The 18,597-nt window shown below is 40.5% G+C and overlaps 2 protein-coding genes across 7 annotated transcripts in view; both read left to right on the top strand.

Annotated features, from left to right (window-relative positions):
- armh1 (armadillo like helical domain containing 1) overlaps window positions 1-6,462 on the top strand; it is a 30,664-nt gene extending 24,202 nt beyond the window's left edge. Inside the window, exons 9-12 of the mRNA XM_078407959.1 lie at window positions 163-292; window positions 5,363-5,440; window positions 5,944-6,025; window positions 6,130-6,462. Coding sequence (XP_078264085.1) covers window positions 163-292; window positions 5,363-5,440; window positions 5,944-6,025; window positions 6,130-6,152 — 313 coding nt within the window. The 3' untranslated portion in view covers window positions 6,153-6,462. The remainder of the gene's footprint in view (window positions 1-162; window positions 293-5,362; window positions 5,441-5,943; window positions 6,026-6,129) is intronic.
- An 8,589-nt stretch (window positions 6,463-15,051) lies between these two features.
- The window catches only part of ipo13b (importin 13b), a 90,851-nt gene continuing 87,305 nt past the window's right edge, over window positions 15,052-18,597 (top strand). The window contains exons 1-2 of one of the 6 annotated variants that reach the window (XM_078408502.1): window positions 15,052-15,060; window positions 17,545-17,617. In XM_078408502.1, the coding sequence (XP_078264628.1) occupies window positions 17,555-17,617 (63 nt within the window). In that variant the 5' untranslated portion in view covers window positions 15,052-15,060; window positions 17,545-17,554. Of the gene's footprint in view, window positions 15,061-16,790; window positions 16,871-16,926; window positions 17,618-18,597 lie in introns of those variants that run through there. The other 5 variants (XM_078408500.1, XM_078408501.1, XM_078408498.1 and 2 more) reach the window with 5 other exon arrangements.

Below are 18,597 nucleotides of genomic sequence, written 5' to 3'. Positions count from 1 at the left end.
TATTGTCTGCGTAGGTCTGTGTATGATTTCAAATGCATGATCATAGTCACTAGAGTGTACGATTGCTTTATTGGGATAAGGACCTTTTATATTTATTATATTTATAATATTATTATATTACCAGAGTTTATGATTGACCTACCTTCTCTTTGCCTTCCACAGTATAATCATCAAGGAATCCACTGACATGGCTGAGGAAATGTTGCAGCTTAGAGTGGTACATCGCCTCATGATTGCCATGGGAAACCTGGAATATGCTGACAGCCAAAAACAAGCTTGCATGACATTGGAAGTAAGCATTTATGGGAGTGTATTTTCATCGTTCTGCCGTTGGCACATTGATTATTGGAAATGTGAAATCCTAAGAAATCAGTGGAGGGTTAGTGTAGACACAAGGGATGGCAGATGCTAATTTACAAAAAAGAAACGGAGTAACGCAATGAGTCAAGTAGCGTTTCTGAAGGATATGAATCGGTGACATTTTGGGTTGGAATCCCAACACACAGAAAACTGATGACAATTTATCCTTGTCTTTACTTTTATTTATATTGTCTTGCTATCCACTTTGCTGCTGTAACACTGTAAATTTTCCTGGTGTGGGACGAATAAAGGAATATATTATTATTATTATTATTATTATTATTATTAGACTAATTGTAGTAGGTGATGTAGGTGTTGTGAGTGTAGGTGAGCACGTGGAAGAGAAGGGGGTAAAAAGTGAGGTGGCAGTTTGTTGCTTTGTTACCTAAAATTGGAGAACTTAGTGTTCATTCCGTTGGGTTGTAAGGTACCCAAGCGGAATATGAGGTGCTGTTCTTCTAGTTTGCATGTAGCCTCACTCTGGCACTGGAGGAGGCCCAGGACAGAAAGGTCAGTATGGGAATGGGAAGGGGAGTTAAAATGATTAACAACCTGATTAACCCACATTCTCGTAATTGTGCAGGAACGTATTCATTAATGGTAAAAATATGTATTTTGGGTTCCACAGTAATGTTTGACCTTGCATTTAAAAAAATAAAGAATTCAAAGGATGCTAGAATCCATGTAGTAGCATCTTCAGGAATTGACAGCAAAGGCAAAGCCAAATATATTTGGAAACCATTAAATAATAGCATTATCCCAGTTTCCAGAAAATCATAAATTCAAATTCAACATGTAGTGCTATGGTCACCACTGAATTGCACATTAAAAGAATGAAAGCCCTCGTAGTTTATGAATAGATTTGAATTGCACAATGTCTTATGTGTGAACAATCTATAACCTTATCCTGAGGTGGGTAACTATTTGAAGATTTAAGAGATAGTTAAAATCTGTTTCTCATGTAGGGGTATCAAAACCAAGAGGGCATAGGTTAAGGTGAGTGGAAGGAGTTTTAAAGGGGATCTGAGGGGTGATTTTCTTTATACAGGGAGTTGTTGAAGTCTAGTGTGCCAAGCCAGAGAAGGTGGTGAAATCAATACAATTACTATATGAGACATTTAGATGGACATTTAAATAGGAAAGGCGTAGAGCAACCAGTAGTATAAGAAAATAACTGCAGATGCTGGTACAAATCGATTTATTCACAAAATGCTGGAGTAACTCAGCAGGTCAGGCAGCATCTCGGGAGAGAAGGAATGGGTGACGTTTCGGGTCGAGACCCTTCTTCAGACTGATGTCGGGGGTGGGACAAAGGAAGGATATAGGTGGAGACAGGAAGATAGAGGGAGATCTGGGAAGGAGGAGGGGAAGGGAGGGACAGAGGAGCTATCTGAAGTTGGAGAAGTCGACGTTCATACCACCGGGCCGCAAACTGCCCAGGCGAAATATGAGGTGCTGCTCCTCCAATTTCCGGCGGGCCTCACTATGGCACTGGAGGAGGCCCATGACAGAGAGGTCAGACTGGGAATGGGAGGGGGAGTTGAAGTGCTGGGCCACCGGGAGATCAGTGGCGTTAATGCGGACCGAGCGCAGGTGTTCAGCGAAGCGATCGCCGAGCCTGCGCTTGGTTTCGCCGATATAGATGAGTTGACATCTAGAGCAGCGGATGCAATAGATGAGGTTGGAGGAGGTGCAGGTGAACCTTTGTCTCACCTGGAAAGAATGTTTGGGTCCTTTGATGGAGTTGAGGGGGGAGGTAAAGGGACAGGTGTTGCATCTCGTGCGGTTGCAAGGGAAAGTGCCCGGGGTTAGGGTGGTTTGGGTAGGAAGGGACGAGTGGACCAGGGAGTTGCGGAGGGAACGGTCTCTGCGGAATGCAGAGAGGGGAGGGGATGGGAAGATATGGCCAGTGGTGGGGTCCTGTTGTAGGTGACGGAAATGTTGGTGGATGATATGTTGGATCCGCTGGCTGGTGGGGTGGAAGGTGAGAACGAGGGGGATCCTGTCCTTGTTGCGAGTGGGGGGATGGGGAGCAAGAGCGGAGCTGCGGGATGTAGAAGAGACCCTAGTGAGAGCCTCATCTATAATGGAGGAGGGGAAGCCCCGTTTTCTGAAAAACGAGGACATCTCGGAAGCCCTAGTCTGAAACACCTCATCCCGGGCACAGATGCGGCGTAGACGGAGGAATTGGGAGTAGGGGATAGACTTTTTGCAGGGGACCGGGTGGGAAGAAGTGTAGTCCAGATAGCTGTGCGAGTCGGTGGGCTTGTAATAAATGTCCGTCACTAATTTTTCTCCTGTGATGGAGATGGTGAGGTCCAGAAACGGGAGGGAGATGTCAGAGATAGTCCAGGTATATTTAAGGGCAGGATGGAAATTGGAGGTGAAGTGTATAAAGTCAGTGAGTTCTGCATGGGCGTAGAGCAATGTGGGCTAATGGGATTGGTATAGGTGGGCAAATCTATTGCCCTTGGATGCTTGGATGAATGCTTGGATATATTCATATATTCTGTGTCACCAGATTTACTGAAGGTCAGATGCAGATGCTTGTTAGGAACGAGAGAAGATTAATATCCTCCACAGCATCCAGTCTATTTCAAAAAGCTGTAAGCAATATCATATTGACAACATTCACGAAAGAAGTAGCTGTATATACTTATAACAAAAATTATTCTGTCAATAAATACAGCTAATGATTGACAGGATGATATCTTATTGACTTAATGCCTGATGACATTTAACCATCACGGTATCTGTATCCGTTTAACAAGTCAAATCGTGAATATTAACATTTCTCTGCCACAGAAGGCAGTGGAGGCCAATTCACTGGATGTTTTCAAGAGAGAGAGAGATTTAGCTCTTCTGCCAAAGGGATCAAGTGATATGGGGAAAAAGCAGGAATGGGGTACTGATTTTAGATGATCAGCCATGAACATATTAAATGGTGGTGCTGGCTCAAAGGGCCGAATGGCCTACTCCTGCACCTATTTTTCTATGTTTCCATGTTTCTATTTGTCTGCCTCTGTCATCAACAGTGAAAATGAATTTTACATTTTCACAGTTGAAAATTCATTCTTGGTTTCTGTTATAAACTGCTTACACCAAATCGTCATCTTCAATTGGAATCAATCTGCTTCTATTTGCTCAGTCACACCCTTGCAGAATTTTAACCACCATCATATTGCCCATCAATCTGTATTGCTCCAACAAACATTTTCAATTTTGCTGTTTTCCTATTTATATTTATTCATGCCAGAGAAGAAACAACTTAATCTACTTTATATTTTTGAAACCTGGGTAGATTTGCTAATATGTGAAGTTCAGTAAAGCACAAATACTCTAATTGAAGTCTTTCGATTTTGTAGATTTTGTCACCGTTCCAGTGAAGAGAGCAAAGTACTTCATACCCATGGAAGGTTCTAAAAATGTAGTGCACAGTTGCCTATCCTGACAGTAAAGTGAACGTGGCAGCTAATGTACACAAAAAACACAAGAATGGTTACAAAATTGTAATTGTTGTTGTTTTGTAACATAATCTCATTTGATTCTACATTAAGCATCACCAGTCAAAGTTGGCCTAGTTGGAACTAATTTTCTTTCTATCTGGTACAGACAAAAAAATAGTTTCTAAGAGAAGTAAATAGGAAGGTAACTAGCTTGCAACTATAGAGACAGACTTAGCTATTTCTAAAATGATAAACATTCTACCGTAGTGCGGCATATAGTAATAGAATAGACCACAGAACTGTAATGCAGATTTTTCAATTTGCTTTAACTTCAAGAGGATAGAGACAGGCGTGTAACTAACAAGATAATAGATAGAATATAATGTGGGGAAAATGAGAGATTATCCATTTTAGTTGGTAAAAAAAGGAAAATGCTTTTTAATGGTGAGATTGAAAAGTGTTGGTGTTTCGAGGGACTCTCATATCCTTGTACACGAATCACTGAAGGTTTATATGCACATACAGCAAGCAAGTTTAGGTTTTATTGCAAAGGATCTTAGTACAAGAGTAGGTGTATATAGGGCTGTGGTGAGACAGCACTTTCAATATATTCCATACAAATCTGCTCTTCCGACTAAGGAAAGGTGTACTTGGAGCAGAGAGAGTGCAACCAAACTTTACCAATTTGATTCCTGAGATGGGGTATTTATTCCTTTAGGAAAGATTGTGGTGGCTCAATCATTCTGGTTTGGAAAAATAAGAGATGTTCTTGACTTTAATACAATGATTGATAGATTTTTAGAAATTTGGGGAATTATGGAAATATATGAATACAGATGAAAAGGATACCGTGGCAAAAGATCAGCCATGATTTTATTGAATAGTACAGCAGGTGCTAGGAGCTGAATAAATTAATAAATTATAGGAACAGCATTAGGCCATTCGTCCCATCATGTCTACTCCGCCATTCAGTCATTGCTGATCAAACTTTCCCTCTCAAACCCTTTTCCCCCATAATCCCTGACACTCTTACCAATCAAGAATCTGTCAATCTCCACCTTAAAAATATCCCATTGAGCTGGCATCGCCAGCAGTCTAGCAATGAGTTCCACAGATTCACCATCCTCTGACGAATGAATAGCCTACTTCTAATTCATACGCGATCTTGACTTAAGAATATTGGAATTTCAAGTGGCAAATTAGTTGTTTGAAGGATGTTCTGAATTATAATTAACTTTGTTCCTCCCGCCTCTCAGTTGTACAGTTCATTCCAGGCTCAAAATGCCTAAGGAATTTCTAATGTAACTAATTTCTGAAGTGGTGAAACCAGAAACTAACTGCAATAAGTTAAATCCCATAGTAGAACAGCCACAACAAAATGAATGCTCTTAAGAATGCAACAAATTGATATTTGTTTTTATAAATATTTTATTTTGAAAATAACTATTTTAGATGCATTATCCTCCATTAAAGCATGATCGAGCTGTGCTTCCATCACATAGTTTTTAAATAATTTATGTTTGCACAAGAACTAAACCTGTACATCTTATTTTCAGTACCTGATTCATACATTTCCAGTTGTAGAAGAACAAGTACGACAAGCCATTGGAGAATCATTTTATGAGTTGTATATGGTAATTTTTTAAATTATCATTATATTAACATGATGGATAACAGATTAATTTTTGCCATCACTTATCTGCAGTTATGCTTTTTCTAAAATATATAAAAACTTATTTTACAAGCAGAAACTGTTTTCAAAATAATATTTGTAGTGAATCATCTGACTGCCTAACTATCGGTAATTTGATGAATGGTCAGGGACAGTCAACTTGAATAACAAGACAACTTGAATAACAAGACAAATTAGCATATTCTTATACATGTGCAGCCACAATAACCTTTTAAAAACACATTAAATTTGAGTTAGGCTTCAATATGATAATATCACATTAGATTTTACAATGCTGTGTGCCATTCAATATATTTAAGGAACTATTTAAGTTCAAAAATACAGGCTACATTTTTATATAACTTGAAAATACAGAAATATACCTTCTAAAACAGTAGGAATAAGTAGCCATAATGTGAGCATTGTTTTGCATTTTTTAATCTTCTACTTTCCAAATTAATACAGAAAGGTCCAGAAAATCTGTACTTGATAATGGACTCGATCCAAGCTGCTGTTTTGGTTAACAACAAAGTCAACATTCCAGCATGTAAGGCAGTGTTAATTTTCTGCTTTAGAAATGCTAAAAATTGAAGTTGCATGTTTATCAGTTAAATAATTGCTTTAAAATAATATGTTATGTTTTACCCCTAGCAGTGGAAGCAGCAGCAGAATAAACCAAGCTGTCTGTGGCAGCACAACAAGATGAAGCTATTTTTAAGTAAAACATGTCAATGTAAAATTGTTCTGAGAAAATTATCTTTTCAAACAAACATCAGAGATAAAGAATTACAGTGCTTGGAATATTTCAAGATCTCTTCTGTTCCAGCATAAAACGTGAAATAACTTAATTTCAGTGACAATGGAATGCACAATCATCTATCAAGGTATAGCTGTTGAACTGATTTTGACAAAGTGTAAGTTAATTAATGGTCTATTTCCACCTTTCTACAACTACAAAATTAGCAAAATTCAATATCTATTAGTTGCATGCTTCTACTTTTGCAAAACGTGCAAATATATTTTCTAGATTGACAAAACATCATGTGATTCCTGCATTTCAATCTGCTAATAAAATTGTTCAATTTTTGGTGACCATTGACTCTCAACTCGGCTGTCTGATTTGACATCAACGAAAACAAACAATTCATCCATGGTTTCTAATCCTTCAAATTAATACTGCCGGAGGAAATGCTTTTGTCATGCAAAATGCCAAGCTAAGTGCAATAGGTTGTACTCCATCAGTCAGGAGCTTAATTCAAGCACAGAATCACGGTTGAGGAGGTCTTCATAGTGCTCCTTCCAGAAAATATTGACTTCCTCTCTATCCCTGATGAGCTCACCACAAGGATGATATCAATGGGATGAGGCCTTGGGTGTTAGGTCCATAGCAAGTTGGTGAAGTTCCTGTGCTGTTTTTAGGCACTTTATTTTTTGCTGGACTTTTACATAGAAACATAGAAAATAGGTGCAGGAGTTGGCCATTCGGCCCTTCGACCCAGCATTGCCATTCAATATGATCAAGGCTGATCATCCAAAATCACTACCCTGTTCTGGTTTTTTCCCCATATCCCTTGATTCCCGTAACCCTGAGCTAAATTTAATTCTCTTGAAAACCTTCATGATTGATAACAAATGTTTCTTTTCCCTTGAATAATGGTAAAGTATCCAAACCAGCAATATTTTATTTTTCTATTTGATTAGCTTCTCAATCTTTATGTCATTCTCTGTTTCCGTGCTGTTTCTCTAAACTAAACTAAAGTGTTTTATTATGCCTCACACCTCTCTCCCCTTTCTTGATCTCTCTGTCCCATCGCAGGGAACAGACCATTGACTGACATCAACTACAAACCCACCAACTCCCACCGTTGCCTGGACTACATCTCCCACCCTGCCTCGTGCAAAGATTATCCCCTATGATCAATTTCTCTGTCTTTCCCTAATCTGCTCCCAAGATGAGGCTTTCCATTCCAGGGTTCTAGAATGGAAAGCCTCATCTTGGGAGCAGATTAGGGAAAGACAGAGAAATTGATCATAGGGGATAATCTTCCTAGATGTCCTATTTCTTTAGTAAATGTGGTTTCCCCCCAGCTATCATAGATGGATCCCTCACCCACATTGTGTCCTGTTGTTCTGTTTCCATTTCCCCCAGATGGAACAAGAATAGAGCTCCCTTGGTCCCCACCTTTCACCCCACCAGTGTCCACATCCAAAACAATATCTGACATTTCTGCCACCTTAAACCTGATCCCATCACTACACACATCTTCCCAACCCCACCCCATTTTACCTTCTGTAAAGATCACTCCCTCTGCAAAACCTTGCTTTACATCCATTCCCATACAAACCATCCCCTCCCCAGGGACTTTACCCTGCAACCACAGGAGATGTACTGTAATACCTGTCCTATACCTCTTCGCTCATATCCATCCAGGGTCCTCAGCAGTCCTTCAAGGTGAGACAAAGGTTTATGTGCACCTCCTCTCACCTCATCTACTGCATTCTCTGTTCCCGAATAGGCCTCGTTTACAATGGCGAGACCGAGCGTAGCCTCGGTGACCATTTTACCGAACACTTGCGCTCCATCTGCCAAGGACTTTTAGATCTCTTAATTGCTAAACATTTTAGCTCCCCTTTCCACTCCTATGCTGACCTTTCTGTCATGGACCTCCATTGCCAAGTGAGTCCATGTGCAAACTGAAGGAACAGCATGTCATATTCTGCTTGGGTAACTTACAACCTAACGTTATGAACATGGAATTATCTAATTTTATGTGGCTAACCTACGAACAACATTCTCCCCTCCCCCCCTCTTCCCTATAACCCACCTAGACTTGCTATCGTTTCTTCCCTTCTACCTGTATTCCTTTGTCTGCCTTCACCATTCGCACCTGTTCTATCCTTATCTCAAACCTCTTGTCTTTTCATTTCTGGCCTATGTTCAACCATTTGCTTATTAATTCCCACCGTACTTGTATTTACCTATCAGTTGCCAGGCTTCGTCTTGCCCCTCTTCCAGCTTTTTCCTCCCCATCCACCACAATCAGTCTGAAGAAGGGTCCTGACTCAAAATGTCACCTATCCATGTTCTTTAGAGATGTTGCCTGACCAGCTAAATTATTCCAGCATTTTAACTTTTTTTGTAAACCAGCATCTGCAGTTCCTTCGATCTTCTAAGGGCTTTTTCCAAGGTTAGATTCTTCTCAGCCTCATCTGAAACTTCAAAGATAATGGCATACACATCTCTTTGCAATTGTATATCATACACAACTGGGAGATTTTATCTCTTTGGTGTTTAACAATCCTTAGTTGGCACCTACAATCTGCTTCTAGAGAAAATGGCACGCATTTTCTCATTTTGTGAATTTCTCTCAATATGGAACTTGTACGTGTGTTTGTCCTCTATTTTAAGTCTACCATTACTCAAGAATTTGCCATCCATTGTTTAGAATCAGAGCCCAATTAGCAACTGTTAGCAGAAAGATACATGACTTAGATTGCAAAAAGATAAAGATGTTATACTGTGTTCAATATTAATGTTTTATAGCTTTTTAAATTCCCAAATACATAATTATTAATATTTCACTTGCAGCACCTAATGTATGTCGCTTTTGGATTCCCAACCATCCTCAAGCCTCAAATCCTTACTCATGGAATTCTTAATACTTTTAACTCCAACTATGCTAAATATACAATCTAAATTAGCATATGAAACCACCAGATCAGAAACTAACTGAATGTCTGGAAAATGTTGGAACAAAATAAAGATAAAAGAAAAGTAGTTGATCTTCCATACGGGTTAAATATTGATAAAAAGATGGTACTAAAAATATTTGCTAAATTTTATGTGGATAAATCATCTGGTCCTGATGACATGCATTCTATGTTGTTGAGAGAAATAAGGGAAGAGATTGCCGAGGGGGGGGAAAGACTGCTAGAATCTGAAACAAAAGCCAAAATGTTGGAAGCACGTAGCCAGTAGAGCAGCATGTGTGGAAAGAGAAACCAATTAACATTTTAAGTCAATAACCCTTCATCAGACTAAATCTGGTCCAATTTTTGATTTTATCAGAAAATGCAGGGGTCGTGGCTGTATTCTTCCAAATGTTTATAGATTAAAGGGTGGTGCCTGAGGAGTGGAAAGTCACAAATGCTAGTCCCATATTCAAAAAGGTTAGGTAAACACAAAGTTCAATGACAGTGCTGAGGCACATTCTAGAAAAATAATTAGGACAGAACTGGTAGTCACTTGAAAAGTATGGATTAATTATGGAATGCCAGATGGATTTGTTCAAGGCAAATTATATCTAACGAACTTCATGAGTTTTTTTTATGAAAGAGCTTAGCGGATTAATGACAGAAGTGCATTTGTGTGATATATGCAGACTATTGTGTTTGATAAGATCCTGCATGGTAGGCTTATCATCAAGACTGACATTTGTGGATGATAAGTGTCTACAACAAAATGATTTAAACTTGATAGACCATAGAACAGTGCAGCACAAGAACAGGCCCATAATATCCGTGCCAAACATAATGCAAGACTACCTGCACATAATCAATTTCCCTCCATTCCCTGCATATTCACATGCCTATTCAAATCTTTTAAATGCCACTAACATATCTGCTTCAACCACCACTCCTGGCAGTGCATTTAGGTTTGCCAACTATCCCATATTAGCCGGGACATCCCGTATTTTGGGCTAAATTTGTTTGTCCCGTACGAGACCGCCCTTGTCCCATATTAAGCTCGGGTGGCGCTGTAGGCCCGGACGCTGTAGACCAGGGATCGGCAACCTACGGCCTGCGGGCCTAATCCAGCTCACGGTCAGTTTTTGTATGGCCCGTGAGTTAATAATGATTTTTGCATTTTTAATCTGCAGTAATCCGGCCACTCATGGGGGAAGCGGTCGCCCAGTGGGCTGCGATACACCACCGACATTCACTGTCTTGGTGAGGTCACGTGGGGAGCGGGCGGTGACGTCACCTTGTCCCGTATTGGGGAGTTAGAAATTTGGCCACTCTAAGTGCATTTCAGGCACTCAGAACTTGCCCCTCACATCGTCTTTAAACTTTGCCCTTCTCACTGTAAAGCTATGCGCTCCAGTATTTGATTTTTCTTTCTTGGAAAAAAGATTCTGTCTATCCTATCAATGCCTCTCATAATTTTATATACTTCTATCAGGTCTCTCCACAACCTTCGGCATTCCAGAGAAAATAATCCGAGTGTGTCCAACCTCTCCCTGTAGCTAATACCCCCTAATCCAGGCATCACTCTGATAAACTTCCTCTCTACTTTCCAAAGCCTTCACATCCTGTATTGCGGCAACCAGAACTGCAAGCAACACTCCAAATATGGCCTACCCAAAGACCTATAAAGCCGCATTATGACTAACTGACTCTTGTGTTCACTGCTCTGACCTATTAAAGTAAGCATATCATATGCCTTTTTTACCACTTTATCTACTTTTTGCCACTACTTGTTAAGCGCTTGGACCCCAAGATCCCTCTGTACCAGGGCCGTCTTAAAGCATGGGCCTGATGGGCACTTGCCCGGGGGCCCACGAGCATAGGGGCCCCATGCTGATCTGTGTATGTTAAGTGACTTGCAATAAATAAATACTACTTTAAAAATGTAGGTTCAATAAGTGCTTTTTTCGCAACATTTTCGGTCACTAAGTGCTTCTCACAGCGATCTGTAAGTGCTTTTCGCAACAATGTAGCACCCTAAGTCCATCGCTAAGTGCTTTTCGGTAAGTGCTTTTCGCCGGCACGATGGGGGGGCTGGTAGGGAAAGGGGGGTGGGGGAGAGTAACGGTAGGGGCCCCAGTACACTGCTTTGCCCGGGGGCCCATAATGCTGTAAAAACGGCCCTGCTCTGTACACAAGGCTGTTAAGGTTCATGCCATTAATTGTATATTTTCCACTTGCATTTGACCTCCCAAATAAATAATTAAATAACAAGAAACAGATTATACAGTAAACTCACAATTTATTTGTGTTTAACTTCTGTAGGTTTCACAAATCTGTGGTCTATACCTGCAGGATGTAACTGCTTCTAGAAATTTAACAGGACAATGTAAAAGAAAAACAACAGAGAATCTTCCCAGTGTTCAAATTGAATTGTGAAAATGAAAGGCTTTTACCACACTTCAGCTAATCAGTTTTGGTTATCTCTGGTTCACTTTTCCTAGCATACTAAATAAACTAATTTCATTGAAAATATAAATATAAACACTGTTGATGTAACTGACTTGAAATGCTTCAGTTTTTCATTGGCCTTTTGCTTTTGATTTACTGCATCCTTACAGGGAGGATATCAACTAGTGTTGGAGCCATTTGTGTTTACTAGCTGTCTTAGCATATTATATAATTTTGTATCTTGCTGTATTATTTTTGGACACTTGGGGGTTGTCGTGAGATGAATACATATTTGGGCATATATGGACTGGGAGGAGCCAGAATTATGAGTATAATTGGAAATGCACTGACATAATGCTTCAGACATGAAGGAGCCATGGCTAGATACAGTTCTTAACAAATAAACGACGGGAGAAATACTAATCTGTTTGTATCACTACTTCAATAAATGAATACTTAAACTGAAACGTCATGAAGATCTCTCTGTTGTTGTTTGCGTCAAGAGCTATCACTCCACTCCTCCGTGAAATGGCAAGCGGAGATGGCTCGATGAGAAGAATCCAAGTTGCCACTACATTGTAAGAATGACCTCAGCCAGAGTGATAAAAACTAAAAACTGACCTCGGTGAGTGAAGATCAAGTAGACCTGTCTCTAAAGAGTCATTTAAAGTTATAATTGGCTTTAGGAGTGAGACTGGAGCTTGGAAATCGACTGAACGGAACAGGGATTGTTTTGTTTCACAAGCCTGTCCCGAATACTACAGACTGATCAGGGTCTTTACCTGCGATGATCTGACTACGGAGATTGAAACTTCGAAAGACTTCGCACGGGAATTTGTAAGTTCAGCATTAAGCTTTATTGGAAAAGCTGTTTTTCAGAAGTTGGATAGGAAAGCTGCCACTGAAAAATTTGGAAATGCTGAGAACAAAGAAATGACATTGAGCATCGCAAGATATCAGTTTGTTTTTGAATTCCTTTGAAGATACGACATCACGTCAACACTTAAAGGGATATTGAAGTACAAGTATGCTTGGACTTAGATCTGTTCAGCCACAAGGTGGCGACATCAGAATGGATTCCCAAGGGGAAAATGTTTTTTCTTCATGTTGTGGAACTTCAAAGTTCTCTTATGTCTTGAAATGGGTTGCAATCCTGAAAAGCCAGCGTGAGATTGAAGAAGAACAGAGGAAAAGACAGTTGAAAATAAAAAAAGAACAACTGAGAAGAAAGGAAGAACAGAAGAAACGAGATGAACAATTGAAAGACAGAATTGTTAATTGAAGAGAATCAGGCACAATTAGAGGAAATGGAGGAAGAACAGAAGAGAACACAATTGGAAATGGAGGAAGAAGTCAAGACAATTTGAAATGGAGGAAGAACGGTAGAGAAAGAAGGAACAGCTGAGAAGCCGGAAGGAACGGTTGGAACTAAATGCTGCAATGGCAGCAAACAAGACAAGACTCAATGTACTTCATGCTATGAAATCAAGATACAGCTTGATGGTATCTGATGGGATGAACTCTCTTATGAAAAGTAGAACTGTCAAAGGCCCTGCCTTTGCTAAGGCAAGAGAAAAGCCACAAACAGCAGGAGGCAGTTTTGCAATAACTGCAGAACCGGTAGAAGCACAGGTGCAAGAAAATCACCCTGAAATACTTCATACTAGACAAAAGGACAAGGAAAAGAAACCAGAACATACAGAACAAAAGGAAAAGCCAATTACGTATGATGCTGTTCACCCATCTCAAGGGTGTAGGCATATTGGGGCCGGTGATGAAACCTCCATTTTCCCCATTGTACCAGTACGAGTAAAGAGCCACAAGGGGAGTACAATGTTGCAAACATACGCATTTTTGGATCATGGAAGTTCATCTACCTTCTGCCCAGAAAGCTTGATGAGAAGGCTGAACGTTTCAGGACCAAGGACTGAAATTCTCATGGGTACCATGAATCAAGTGAAGCCTGTGACCAGTCGTCTTATCTCAGGTTTGGAAATATCTAGTCTGGACAAAGATGATTTTATTCAATTATCTGATGTGTTCACATAAAAGACCTTGCCTGTTTCTCAGCTAAACATTCCCAGACAAGAAGAACTGAAACAATGGTCTCACTTGAAGGATGTCAAGATTCCTGAAATAGACTCTGACATTGACCTACTCAAGGTATTGGAACCTCAGGAGCTGGTCAATAGTCAAGGAGATGGACCAAACTGGGATGGGTCATCAATGGTCCCCTGAGAAGATACCACGACAGCAGGGATGCGAATGGCTGCCCTGCCGCTGCTGTCAATCAAATATCTATTGCAAACCTAGAGGAGCTTCTGGTCAAGCAATACAATCACAACTTCATAATGGGAAAATCCAGAGTTGACACAATGCTGCGAAAAGAATTACAGCTTCAACTGGACAAATCCATCTTCTGGACTGATAGCACAATGGTGCTTAAGTATATCACACCGAAACCAAACGGTTTCAACCATCTGTAGCAAACAGAATCTCTTTTGTAAGGGATGCTACTGATGTATCACAATGAAGATATGTTAGCACAAAGGAAAATCCTGCAGATGGAGCATCAAGAGGACTAACAGCAGACCGCTTCTTAAGCTGGAAGAGAAGATTGAAGTAGATCCTGGCTAATGAGCAAAATATTGGAGACCATACCAGATGCACAAGGTCTTGTGTGCACAGTTCGACTTCAGACTAAGAACAACATCTTGGAAAGACCGATTACGAAGATATGTCTGCTCCTAGAGGCTGATATCTGAGTACAGCAAAGACTGGTGGCTTGAAGATTGAAGAATCACTTAAGTAGATTAGATGCCAACATATAGTGCATGCTTTGTTTTGATTATGTGTGAAGTTTTTTATGGCTCCTTTTAATGTTTATTAGTAATTGTTTTGTTATATAATTAGAACAATTAGGGGCCGGTATGTCGGAGCCATTTGTATTTATTAGCTGTCTTAGCATATTATATTATTTTGTATCCTGCTGTATTACTTTTGGACACTTGGGGGTTGTCGTGAGATGAATACATATATGGGCATATGTGCACATATGGACTGGGAGGAGCCAGAATTAGGAGTATAATTGGGAATGCACTGACATAATGCTTCAGACGGCGAGAAGCTATGGCGAGATACAGTTCTTATCAAATAAACGACGGGAGAAATACTAATCTGTTTGTATCACTACTTCAATAAATGACTAATTAAACTGAAACATCGTGAAGATCTCTCTGTTGTTGTTTGCGTCAAGAACTATCACTCCACTCCTCCGTGAAATGGCAAGCGGAGATGGCTCGATGAGAAGAATCCAAGTTGCCGTAACAACTAGGGTATAATTTTTTTCACCATCCACTAAAGTGGATGCACTGAAGTAGCAAAACAGCAGAGTTACCACCACAATACATGATTTTAATACTTATATTATTCGTACATATTCAGGTAAGTTTATTAACAATTTATATTATTATTCATTGCAATTAACATACATGTTCTCCCTAAATTTTCTGGCCTTCAATATTTACACTAAAAATATGTTTGTGGTTTGTGGGATTCATAGTTCTTTCTGAAAGAAATCCCCCATGTAAATTAAAATTTTACTTGAGAAGTGAAAGACTATTTATCTGGCTTGGGAAGTGCAGAATGTTCTCCAAGAGTCTCTGCTAGGACCACTGCCTTTCTTAATGTACATTAACAACTTCGATTTAAGTATACAAGGCACAAATTACAAATTTGCTTTGACACAAAACTTGGAAGATAGTGAACTGTGAGGAAGAAGATGAACAGACTTTAAGGAGATGCAGATAGGCTGACGGAAAGGGTTGAGAAAATAAAGTGTTGCATTTTGATAGTAGGAATATGAAGAAGCAATATAAACTAGAAAGACAAATTTAAAAATGAGGGAAGGAACAAAGAAGAGGATTTGTGTGTAGTTCATCGAAAGAAATAGAGCGGGTGGAGAAAGTGGTTAAAAAGCACTTGGGACCCTGGCTTTTTATAGAGGCATAGTGTCTCATAGCAAGGAAATCATGATCTATCTTTACACACCACTGGTTTAGCCATAACTGGAAGAGTGTGTATAGTTCTGGGTGTTTAAGCTGAGCAAAGATTTAATGATTTTAGAGAACGTGCAGTAAATTTTTATTTAAATTATTCCAGTGTTGAGGGATTTATGTTATCATGGATCTATTGTTCTCTTTAGAACAAAGAATTGTAAGACTATCTGATACAATTATTTAAAATCATGCAACATATAAAACAGAAAACATAATGGGAAATTGCTTTAATTGAGGGAATGGTTAAGAACCAAGTATTAAAGAATGAAGGTAACTGGCAAAAGAAAGTGGCATGAGGACAAGCCTTACTTTCAACATGGTAAGTGGATAGAGTATGTTACACACTGGTTGGGGAAATTGTGGAGGTAAATTCCATTATAGCATTCAAAAGGATAAATATCTGAAAGGAAAGAATTTGCTGGGCTGTGAGGGAGGGGTGGGTAGTGAGTAGGAAGCAGCTGGATTATTCTTACATTGAGCCAGAATGGACTCAACAGGATACATATAACCATTCTATGATTCTGAATACATTTGAAATGTATACTTAATCCAGTGTTGAACTACATCACCCAGAATGTAGGGAGACAGTGTAGAACTACATTGCCCAGACTATAGGGAGACTCAGTGTAGAACTACTCAACATCACCCAGACTATTGGGAGACTCAGCGTTGAACTACATCACCCAGAATGTAGGGAGACTCATTGTAGAACGACATCACCCAGACTATAGGGAGACTCATAACAGAACAACATCGCCCAGACTATAGGGAGTCTCAATGTGGAATTACATTGCCCAGACTATATGGAGTCCCAGTGTGAGCTACATCACCCAGACTATATGGTGACGCAGTGTGAACTACATCACCCAGACTATATGGAGACCCAGTGTGAACTACATCACCCAGACTATAGGGAGACCCCGTGTGAACTACATCATCCAGACTATAGGGAGACCCAGTGTGAACTACATCACCCAGACTATAGGGAGACTTAGTGTGGAACTACATCACCCAGACTATATGGAGACCCAGTGTAGAACTATATCACCCAGGCTATATGGAGACCCAATGTGAACTACATCACCCAGACTATAGGGAGATTCAGTGTGGGACTACATCACCCAGAATGCTGGAAGGCCCTGTGAAGGACGACATCACTCAGGCGGCCGGTCTCTCTCCGTAGCAACGCCCATAGAGTAAGTCATGGCAATTTCTATGCTACCGTGTCATTGTTTCAGAAGGGCGGCTCATAACTCTGTCATCAAAAATGTTTTTAAAAACAAAAACAGCCTTTTTTTTGGTGAAAGAATACAGTAAAGAGGGTTTATTCGATAGTTGACTTAATGGGTTAATTGAAAGCCGGCGATTGCGCAGACCAGCGCCTTGGCGCGGCCGGGAGCCGCGGAGCTGTCAGTGGAGGGAGGGAGGAGGGAGGAGGCCCGCGGTGTGAGCGACGATCCGGGGAGAGGAGGAGGAGGCGACGCTGCCGCCGTCCGTGCTCGTGCAGCCGCTGCCGCTACCGCCCGTGCTCGTGCTGCCGCTGCCGCTGCCGCAGCCTCCCGAGCATCGCCATTGTTGTCGCCAAGTGTGTGCGTGTGATTTGTAAAGGCGAACGATGAATCGCTCTTCACATAATTTAGCGTAAAGCGGGAAGCGGGTGTGCGAGGTGGTTCGGACACAAAGGAGAGCCGTGTGGGGCTGCTTCATCTATTACCCTGAGGTGGAGGGAAGCGAAAGCTGGGGAACAGGGTCATCCCGACTGTCATCAACCCCTCCCCTTCCCCACCATCTCCATCTCCATCTCCATCTCTACAGGGCTGTTACTAAACTGAAGAGAAAGAGCAACAATAGTGATATTCTTCCTTCGCAGAACGGTTAAAATGGATCGTGAAAGAGGAGAGAGCGAGGATAATCTGGATTACTCGGTTGCAAATGTAGAAAAGGTAAAGTTATCGGGCATTTTCATTTATTTATAAAGCTGCTCCCTTCGTCATTCTAGTTTGGTTTCGGTGATCTTGCCGAGCCATAACAACCCAGGTATATTTAAACCATTTGCTGGCAAACGTGTTTCCAATCAGTGCAGAGTCATAAATGTAAAAAGGTAAATAATAATTGCATTTTGCCTTGTTAATAATCTTTATTTTTGTGCGTTTATTTTGTAAGTTACCTTAATTTTTTCAGTCCATCTGGGAAATGGTGGGTCACGCCTGACAGGATTGAATTTTTTTGAATAGGTCGTGAGGGCGTGTTTGTGGATGTTATTTAAATGGATTGGCAGAAAACATTTCACGAGGTCTTTAATGAGTTATTGTAAGAAAGAATTGAAACTTGTAGCTTTGAAGGCATTTAAAAGAAAACTGGCTGGAATTTGGTTGAATTACGAGACACAGGAGTTGTGTTAAGAAGATCTTGAAACTGGGCACCCATGAGATGTTGAGGACCATCAGCAACAGAAATGAACATTGCACAATATATCCTGGCACATCCCTCTCTCTACTGTTACAATCAAGCCAGGGATTAACCCACCTCAGTGATGGATTCAGACGGTCATGTTGGGACAATCTCATGTGGATAGGGTGGTGAAGAAGGCGTTTGGTATGCTTGCCTTTATAAATCAGAGCATCGAATATAGAAGTTGGGTTGTAATGTTAAAATTGTACAGGGCATTGGTGAGGCCGAATCTGGAGTATGGTGTGCAGTTCTGGTCGCCAAATTATAGGAAGGATGTCGACAAAATGGAGAGGGTACAGAGGAGATTTACTAGAATGTTGCCTGGGTTTCAGCACTTAAGCTACAGAGAGAGGTTGAACAGGTTGGGTCTTTATTCTTTGGAGCGTAGAAGGTTGAGGGGGGACTTGATAGAGGTTTTTAAAATTTTAAGAGGGACGGACAGAGTTGACGTGGGTAGGCTTTTCCCCTTGAG

This window comes from Rhinoraja longicauda, chromosome 11 (genome assembly GCF_053455715.1).
Source record: "Rhinoraja longicauda isolate Sanriku21f chromosome 11, sRhiLon1.1, whole genome shotgun sequence".
In the NCBI taxonomy this organism is placed as follows: domain Eukaryota; kingdom Metazoa; phylum Chordata; class Chondrichthyes; order Rajiformes; family Arhynchobatidae; genus Rhinoraja; species Rhinoraja longicauda.
Note: the sequence above shows the minus strand (reverse complement) of the source record. Positions and strands in the feature narration are given on the sequence as shown.